The following is a 10,100-nucleotide window of genomic DNA, read 5'->3' as shown; positions in this document are numbered from 1 at the left end:
ATCGAGTATTGAACTTCTCAAGTTTCTCAGTGATCAGTTCATCCAAAATTCCACCATCAGTTAAGGTCTGAGCCAATTCCCGAATCTGATTGCGATTATCTTCCGGATGTCTCATTAAACGTTCCAAAGACTGAAAAAAGGTCAGGAAGAGGAGTTTATTTTCCCTTTTGTAAACAAGATTCCACAAAGCAATCACATTTTGCCTTTAGAAAGTAAGAAAAATTTCACATTTCGTGCACAATAAAGTAGAGCAAAAAGAGATAAAGATACTTATGTCCCATGTCTTGACAACACATGATCTGTACTACTTTTCGCCAAAACCAAAGATTTCTCACAAAGCAATAAATGCTGTGCTGGATTTTAAAAATGAAGACTATGCCCAATGAGTTTGGTGAAAGTATTCGTGTACTCTAAAATGAAAGGTTTGCTTGAGTATCTAAATGGATGAAGTTCAGCAGCAAAAATGGAATTCTCAATGCATCCACTGAAAGAATTTACTTAATTTCTACTAATTTGAAAGATTCCATGAATACAAAATAAGTAATAATAAACAGAGTTGCAGTGCTAGGATAAAAACTTGCTCTTTCTGAAGCCTTAGTCATTTTTCTGACTGGCTGAAGTGAGGTTGTGTTTTTCAAGAATGTGTATTTTATTGTCACCAAAAATTGTATATGACACCAGGATTAACACATTTGATTAGTTTCACTTAGGTGGGTTTGAATTCAAAACTTCATTTGTTGAATCAAGTGAGAACTTAGGCCTTGCTAAATTTTCTGCACCTTGTTCATAGGTAATATTGATTCGTATTTTGTTTAGAATGCCACTTATCAACACATGTGATTTGGGATTATTTAAGTCAGCACTTACATCCAAGCACTCAGAAATCTCTTCTGCACCTCCCTGGACATTTTCAGTTGCCTTGAGTTTCAGCTCAATCTCATTCAACCATTTATTTTCTGCATCCAAATACGACAACAATTCACGCCAACATGCCCATACCTCCTGAGGAGGGAAAGGATTATTGAGACTGAATATCACACAGCTAATTTTCACTCTAAAAGCATTCATGCTTCATCCCCAAGACAACACGGTAGATATCTGATGGTTATGGGGTCATATGGTTGATTTTTTTTTTTCCAGTATTCATATGATGCGAATTAATATAAAATGCAAGAAAACCATTTTGATTAAACAGAGCAAAACTACAGAAGATAACAAGAAAAAGTGAACACCTGCAAGACACAACTTCAATCTTCTGTCTCCTAAATTATCCACTTTTTATGTTTTCTGTAAAATTTTCTTATACCAATATCAAAATTTACAGAATTTTTAAAGACTCATGTTGGAAGTTTATGTCTTTATTATAAAATGCAGTTAGATTGTTTATATATTCTACATATTAAGTGCTTCATGCACAGGTTCATAAAATGTCTAAAAAGACAGCTTTCAAGAATTCAGACTAAAATCTCTATGGAAATTAATTCTAAACCACATTTAGTGCAATTTATAGACCACTTAAGTGCTAGAGTACGAAACAATGTTGTAAAATGTTCTTATTCTCCTGGAATTAAATTATTGTCTAATATTTTATTTATACAGTGCCTGAAGATACTTAAATAAGCAGATAAAAATGGTACTTTATACACAAACAAAACATTTGAACTCTCTATAAATCATCTTTTTGTTGTTCCTGGTTTTTTCATTAGCAGAAGTTATAATAATGTTACTGAAATTCATTGGGCTCTTGGCAGATCAATGTTCCCAGAGTGCAATTCATCTCACCTAACTTTGTTCACACTAAATGTGTCTGGTCTAGGAGGCAGTTACAGTCAGATATTACCATGTAAGAACACGTCATCAATGATCAGGGGAAATACAGACTACAGGTTTAAACTTACACACCTAATTTTCCACAGCAAAATTTAGATGAAGAAATTTTACTCAGGTATAGAATTGTCCTGTATGAGGTTAGCGCTTGAAAATTAGTCACAACAGAAAACCAGAAGTAATTGACTGTGAGCACTGTAAAATGTGCAAGTAGTCCTAGGGCAAGAACCTCCAGTGGAGTTGGCCAAACTGGCAGGGTCAACTCAAAATGCACAGGACATACAGATCACCTGCAGACCAAGTGCTATTCCCATGCTCAGATAACACCACCTGTTCACCTTCAGGGCCATTCAGCCAAAACCCTTACCCATGCAGAGAGAAGCCTAGAGGAGTTCAACAACACACCCTCACAGGGTTGCTACAAAGCCAGATTTCTGGCTTGTTCTCAGGAGGGATAAGAACCTTGAGCAGTCGTTGTTTCTGACCCAAGCACCATGTCTGAGGCTTCACTTTTACCATAACTCTCCAGAGTATATGATTCTCAAAATAATTTAGTGCATGGCTCATAACATGTGGCATTTGGTGTATGGCTCATAAAGTGAGGACAGCCTTGGGCTCCTCATGATGCCAAATGCTAATATCCCTGTGCTCTCTACCTTACTTTTGGCAGCTAGAACGGTTATAAATAAAAAGATTGACAAAGTATCCAACCTCCAAAGTTTTCCACTTCCCATTTAGCCTGCTGCAAAGTCTCTGGTAGCTGCCAATTAGAACATCGAGCTCCTTTTTCAAAGCCTCATGAGCTGCAGGTGGAGCCTTTGCTATAAAATTATTCACAGAATCTGTAATAAGCTTCACTTTCACTTCTTTCTGCATGGCTTCCTCCTTGGCCCTCTGAAATGAAAAGAAAACAAAAAAAACTGTAGTCTGGTTTAAGACTGAACGACTAGACTTTATGTACAACAAAAGCTTCAAAAAGATCTTTAAACACAGCTCAAGGAGTAAGTTCATCTGTTACCTTCAGTTCCTCAACGGCTTTCTGTAACTCATCAGGTGTTTTGTACTCAAAATCTCTTTCCAGATATTCTTCCTCAGCCTGTGTTATCCACTCATGCATCTCTGACAAATCCTTCCTGAGACTCACAGTTTTATCCAAACCACCTTTCAGTGCAGCCTTCTTAGCATAGGCCTTTAGGAAAGGAAAGATTACATGGTACTTGAAGCAAGGCTACTGCACAAATTTGGCAATATTTTAGCCTGAAAAGAACCAAATTAAATCCTATACTAATAACATTGCTGCAATTAGGAAGATGTTAATGAGTAGTTAGATAGATATGAATAGCAGGTAATCAAGTATTACATGTGTATATATCCTTTCTTTGGTGGTCACTGCTTAGCAGAACAATTTGCAATGATCCTAGGACAAGAACCTACACCATGTGCTGATGTCAGCAGAAAGCAAATGTGGAAGAAACACCCAGGGACTACCTTCTAAAAGATGTTAAAAGAGTAAGCACAGGAGACTTTGAAAGTGCATCCAAGGATGAAAACAGAGGCTCTGGAGTGTTAAAGCCAGATGATCTTCCAACATTACTAGAGAACAAAGCAATATGCTGATCTTTCTTCTGATGAAGCCATTAAGGAATGTCTCTGAAATGAGCATATCCTAAAAATAGGCAAGTAAAGACCAATCTCCTACCGGAAGGAACTGTTTATCTTAAAAGGGAAGAAATACTATTATTAAGTCCTTTGCCAATCACTATATGGGGCTCATATAACTGTGTTACACAGCTCACGTATAGAACCAGAACGAGATGATATTTTAGATCCCTTCCAAACCATTTATGAGTCTATGAATTGTGCATCAGCTGATCAAAATTGTGTCTAACTGACTGATCTTTCACTCAGTTCGTTTCAATCTTGATGCCATCTTTCAATGGCAAGTAAGCTGCACTGGTGCCATTCTCAGCGCTGGGTTTGCAGAGCTGATTGCCCCAATGTTCTGCTTTGTGGGGCTACTTCAGTGAACCTTATTTTAGGCAACATCAGGAAGAATTGCCTTAATATTTGGTCTTAATTTCTGACATTTATTGGTTTGTTAATCATCCTTGAGGAATGACTGTTAAACATAAATGCTGTTCTACATAAATGTTGTTTTACAGAACAAAATAGAGTAACAAGCAGCAAGAATAAAAGCAGAACAGTACGTGGCCCTGCACAATTGTCTCTTTCTCAGACACAGCACCAGAAGGGAGGGAAATCTCCCACTGCCTGAAAAGAGCATCTGAATGCCAATTGTAGCTCTCACAGTCATAGGAACCGTGTGTACATCACCTCCAGCTGACTTTTCCAAATCCTTTCAAGAAATCCCCACAGACCAAACTGATTTGTATACTTACCACTCCTGTATTTCAACAGCTGTCACTGAAGAAGTTGTGTTAAAACAGCCCACTGAGAAGCACTAATTTGTGCTGTGTATTGAATAAAATTATTACAGGCAGAGTTTCAGGGCAGTCAGAAAAAAAAGTGTGACAGACTTCTAAACTCATAAGGCAATACTTGAAATTTCTGTGATGGAAGTGCAAAGGTATCCAACTTGTTAATATCACCAAAATAAAAGCAATTAAACACTCCATATTAGTCAAAGGGGAAAGACTACAGAACTGGATCTTACAGAATTCATAACTATGTTTATCAGAAAGATATACAGAGACTATTTCCTGCATGTAAAGTGAATAATAATAATTTTAGAAAATATTAAACTACCTTAAAAGGTAATAGTTTTAATGTTATGCAAATATACATTAAGAAGGTAGACAAGAGAATGAGCAAGTAAGAAAAATTTGAAAGTAATACACCATGAACTTGGATGATACATCAGTTCCTTTGAACTGTCATCAAAAATAAGAATCCAAATGCCATCAGTGAAATAATGGCAATCCTTAATCTATAAAATGATTTATTAATAATGCCTTTAAATAAAATAAAAGAACTATCCTTCCCTGGTATGTCCCATTCTCTCAGATTCATGTAACCACTGGAGACTAATTTATGCACATGCATATGTGCACATACTCTTAATTCCAAGTTATTGACTTCTGAACTCTCCACTGCTTTAATGTCTTAGTTCATCTAGAGTAATGACATGTGGTTACAACAGTGCAGAATAAAACATAAAACCAAATACAGAACTTGGTATTTTTGGCAAATGCCTAAACAACATTTTCATAAATCTAGTTTTGCAGGAGCCATAAATTACATTTCTGTTAAAATCTAAGATATTCGTATAAAACTTTGCTATAAAAAGAGTAAGAATTTGTTTTATCTTATAAATAAATATACTTTATATATACTGCTACATGCTAAGTTAAAATTCTTAAAACATAAGTTTAATTAATGTGAATCAAATATGACTACATTCAGTTTCACATCTTCTGGATATTCACAGAAAGACAAATTCTGCCAATGAGAAACCTGATGAATATTTTAGAAACAACCAGTCACAGTGGGAGACTTGATACCTGTTGGCAAATGTGATCCCATTGAGCATTGAGATCCTTTAGCTCTGCCTCTATTCTGGAAGTGAATTCTGGCTCTGCTTCACTCTTCATTTTCTTTCCAACCTCATTAACACTGTTCAGACTGGGCTGGATTGTCTGGATATCATTTACTAAAGCCTAAAGGAATAGCAGAAGATTAGGCAAGCAGCATTCACACAAATTTCAGCTATGTTATCCTTATGAAAACATGTATACATGAGATTGTGATGTGTCTGTGGTCCAGATCTCCAGCCAAATGAGCACAGTCAACAAATATAACTATAAAAATACATTAAATAAATAAAAAAGGAATGGGCAGCTTTAATGTGCCAAGCTACGCTATAGCAAATGAAATTAATTTGCAAGATATACAGCATGAAAGTTTCAAATGTTATGTATGTACTATAAATTTACACATATGTAGTGTTATATCACATACATTACATCTTACAATACTTCCCTGGTTCCAGTCAAAAACATGAAAAATGCCTAGATCTTTTACTCACATTTGTCAAAGAGCATCCCACCATAATGATGAAAAATAATGATCATTCCTATCTAAATAATGGGCAAGAGAAAGCCTGAGGAGCTTGCAGGTCTGTGTATGTCTCATAATATTTACACATCCTGCCAGAACATTTAGAGAACTCGTAAATTCCACTCAACATGCAGACAGGGACCATCATGGACTGCAAGATTCACTGCACTCACACACTCTGTTGTACAGGCAGAGCAATGTGTAAACCCTGCGATGGAAGTATCAATACTTCATGATGCTTTAAAGCCCTGCTGGGATAAAATCCTGGAAGTTTAGTGAAAACAGAATGGATCTGATTCACAACACCTGCAAGTTCTCTTGGTACAGTCAGGAAAGTTTCTAAATCATGTGTGAGTAAAGAGATACAGAAAAAGATCTTCTGTACAGATTACAGAGCTTAAAACAAATAAATATGGAATGTTTGTAGACCCAGCAAAATAAATATTTGACTTCAGAGGTTACTAACTTAATATTTGCTGCAAGATGCTCTTTGATGCTTCGTCCTGCTATAAATACATAATGGCACTCTCACCCTGTGCCTCCTCCTGCCATTAAAAGTTTCCAAGTTTCCTTCAAACCTGGGAAATGCAAGAGGTTAAAACACACTGCAGAAGATAATCCCCTTACAACAGGAATTTATTTTTAGGAACAGTAAACATTTGTGCAACTTCTGTCTAAGCTAGGATCACAGAGAAGAACTGAGGAATGGCCAAGCAGGCAGGTAATACTCACTGTACATTGCTCAAGTTGCTTTTCCAGCGCTTCTGAATCTCCAAGGGCAGGCCACTCTTCCTTCAGGAAAACATCCACTTCAGCCATCCACTTCTTCAGTGTTTTGGTGTCATTCTGTTTATCAAAAAGACATTTCATTGCATCACACAGGACCTGACTGGCAAGAATGTAATTCGTTCTGGCACTACAACTAAAACTCATCCCAATGTAATTTCAAGATTATTGAACTGTCTGAAAAATACAAACACAGCAAACAAGCAAAACCAATTTTGCCTGGGACTGTCATCAACTCTTTAGCCTGTGCTTTGACCATTTCTGACCAAGTTGAATGAGTTTCCCAGTAGGGAAACTTCATGCCCACTAGGTATCATCTGTGTCTGAACACTGCATGATGTGCATTGGTCCCTTGCATGGCTTCAGATTGCTCACACTTCGCATTTATTTCACCTATCAAACCTCCTGTGCTTCCACTTAATCTTCAGACTTTTTTTGGCAGTTGCATATGCTCTATTGTCTATTTCTCTACCAGGACACAAGACAGAAAAGAGCCCTCACTATGCAGAATGAAAAACCCTATCAATGTAGCTGAAACAAATTCACTTCAGAAACTCAAATCACCTAATGAGTCATTTCAGAGAGTCTCAGTTACTGTTACTAACACGAGAATATTGAGATTATTTCCATTGCCTTCAATTAACCCTTGCAGTTCATAAAAAAAAATCTGATCAAATACTTGAAAAGAGGGAACACTACCAGTCCCAGGCAACATTATATAGATAATCCATTACCTTGAAAGGTAGAATAATATTTTTACAAATTACACTTAAAATTACCTTAAAATGCCACCTATGTACACAATTAGATGCACAAATTAAGAACAAATATGGCAAAAAATTTATATGTAAAGTATAAAACATTTTTTCATCAAACTGTTTTCATCAATAGTGAAATACATATTGATATAATATGCTGAATATAAAGCTGAATTAAAGCACAATAAAGGACATTTCATTAGAATACAGACTGTGTCCTGAAATATATACAAAAACACCTTAGCAGCTATAATGAGATAGGGAATCAGAGGGAATATTTCCCTAATGTGATTGATACATTTTAAAACAACAGACTCCCATGGAAAATGAACTGAACTAATAAAACCAATCATACAGAAATTAACACTATACTTCAGAATAAAAATTACCAAAACACTTTTGAAATGTCCACTGTGCATTTCATTATCCCTCAGTAAAAATAGTTCAGAATCATATTTCATGCTGAAACTTTAATACCTTTACAAGGATACATTAAGTACAGATCATTAGTGCGGTAAAATATAGATCTGATGGGATTTACTTCAAAAGAGATTAGTCTCCAGCTACCAATGAAGATTCAAATGTATGAGTCGCATTCGAATCAGGATGTAAGTGCATTATATTTATGGACACTGATTTCATCATATCCCATGCTGATGCATTCCATAAATTGCAACAGCTAAAACAATCATCTGGATGAGAAGTCATTCAATGAGCTGAAAAGACAATGACTTTTAGATTAAATGTGTACTAGAGTCATTTCAGCAATAGATATAAAGGCAAAGATTTGTATGCAACAACTCTGATGGCTTTAAAAATATGTGCCCTACAGAGCATGGGCATGATGTTCAGGACATCCTCCTTTGAAGAGCAGTGGGCAGACACCTACATTTGAACAGGAAGCAGGTTGGAAGAAGCAAAAAGACACAAATCAGCCTTCAGAATTGTCTTTGCAATATCCCATGAGCATGCAATTGTTCATTTGCATGGAGACCAGGAGAGAAAAAATACAGAAGAAAATTACTTTCTCCATTTTTGTGACTGATTGCTTTGAACTCCTCTGCAACTTGTCCCTTGAAACCATATGGAAATAGAAGTGGAATATATTAAGACTCTTTTAAGTCTTATACTACCTAAGTCATAGACATCCCCTGTAATGCTGATACATGTGATTTATAACTCAGTATAAATAGGAGATCCTCACAATGAGATAAAAGTGTAAGGTTCCATTTCTGCCATTCTAAATACCTGAAATACACTTCTGCTCTCTGGCAACTGCTGCCAAGATATTAGCATATAACAGATGACTGAATGTAAGTGATTCCATCAGTCAGGATGGTTACACCTACTTCAGATGCACGAATAAGTGCTTCAGCTATACTGAAAATGTAAGTAGAGGAGCATTAGTAGCAATCAAAGTGTTTTGCTACTGAAACACCATAGGCAGAAACAGCCACAAAAATCAGAATTTGGACCCATCAAAATCAAGCAAACATTTTAATCCATTTTATGTATTGTCCTGATATGGTGTTAATTTCTGGGAGTATATAAATGCCTTCTGTCCTAGTCCCACAGCAAGCAGCACCATGTATTAGCTGAGGCTGAAAAACTGACTGAACCTGGAATCTCTGGAGTTTGGTCATTCGCTCCTCGAGTTTCTGGCACTGCTCCACCAGCTGTGCTGACAGCTTCTTCCAGCGGCCAAGGATCACCTCCATCTCCGATCGATACTGCTGACTGACGTCTGAAGGGGCTTTCCTGGACAGATCTTCCACAGTTGTGCTGAGATAGTTCAGGCCTTTCTGCTGCTCTTGCAGAGAACTTTGTAAAGCCTATGAATAAGAAGCAAGTAGTATCCTGATCCACGTGCCAGGCAATTCTCTTTGTGCCACAGACAGGCAAGAAAATCAGGTCACCTTTGTGAAAATGCAATGGGACAATCTACTGAGCAACCTAGAATTGCTTTTCTCACACAAACCAGAAAGTAGATTTTTTTTCAACTGAACTGAGAATACAACTAGAGGTGCTTATACTAGTCAATGGAGGTGATCTACATACACTTCATTAATTTGAGATAGGAATTTATTATAGCCCTAATCTTTACACTTTCAGGAGAATCAGACACTACATGGAGGAAAAAGAGTAAACTTAGAGAACTGCTACTGTGATTCAAACTTTTTGTTAAGTACTCAAAACATTCGCAATTCTCAGCCTAAATTTGTTGCATCTAGGTTTCTTCCTATATTCTACTTTCTGTTTCTGAATGTGCATCAAATAACATCTCATTAGCCATCCTATAGTAGAACAATATCAAACACTGAAATACAGGGAAGGTTTGTACCCACTGGCAAAACTTGTTCCACATCTGTGTCTGCTTGTAAATTTGACAGGAAATCTGACAGAGCCCATACTGCAGTTTGCAAATCAGAATTGTTTCCATGTCAGCACTGGAAAATTAAGTGAGCTAAAACCTGTATTTAACTATCAGAGCTATCATCAAAGGAATATTTTATATACCATGGGGACAAAGACTTTCCTTAACATATTCAATATCTTCTAAAATTGGTTTCAATGGTGAGCACCACTTTAAATTCTTTAAGAATCAATCTAAGTAATAAACCCCCACTTCCTGAAGCCCTTGACTAAACCCCA

At 36.6% G+C, this 10,100-nt stretch overlaps 1 protein-coding gene across 1 annotated transcript in view; it reads right to left on the bottom strand.

Moving 5' to 3' along the window:
- LOC103798201 (dystrophin-like) overlaps positions 1 to 10,100 on the bottom strand; it is a gene marked incomplete at its 3' end in the record, with an annotated part of 308,111 nt that overhangs the window by 259,730 nt on the left and 38,281 nt on the right. The window contains exons 12-18 of the mRNA XM_009070449.1: positions 9,068 to 9,280; positions 6,637 to 6,750; positions 5,349 to 5,504; positions 2,846 to 3,016; positions 2,539 to 2,721; positions 868 to 1,002; positions 5 to 130 (exon numbers count right to left, since the gene is read on the bottom strand). Of these exons, the coding sequence (XP_009068697.1) occupies positions 5 to 130; positions 868 to 1,002; positions 2,539 to 2,721; positions 2,846 to 3,016; positions 5,349 to 5,504; positions 6,637 to 6,750; positions 9,068 to 9,280 (1,098 nt within the window). The remainder of the gene's footprint in view (positions 1 to 4; positions 131 to 867; positions 1,003 to 2,538; positions 2,722 to 2,845; positions 3,017 to 5,348; positions 5,505 to 6,636; positions 6,751 to 9,067; positions 9,281 to 10,100) is intronic.

This window comes from Acanthisitta chloris, unplaced genomic scaffold, assembly GCF_000695815.1.
Source record: "Acanthisitta chloris isolate BGI_N310 unplaced genomic scaffold, ASM69581v1 scaffold4572, whole genome shotgun sequence".
NCBI classification, from domain to species: Eukaryota; Metazoa; Chordata; class Aves; order Passeriformes; family Acanthisittidae; genus Acanthisitta; species Acanthisitta chloris.
Note: the sequence above shows the minus strand (reverse complement) of the source record. Positions and strands in the feature narration are given on the sequence as shown.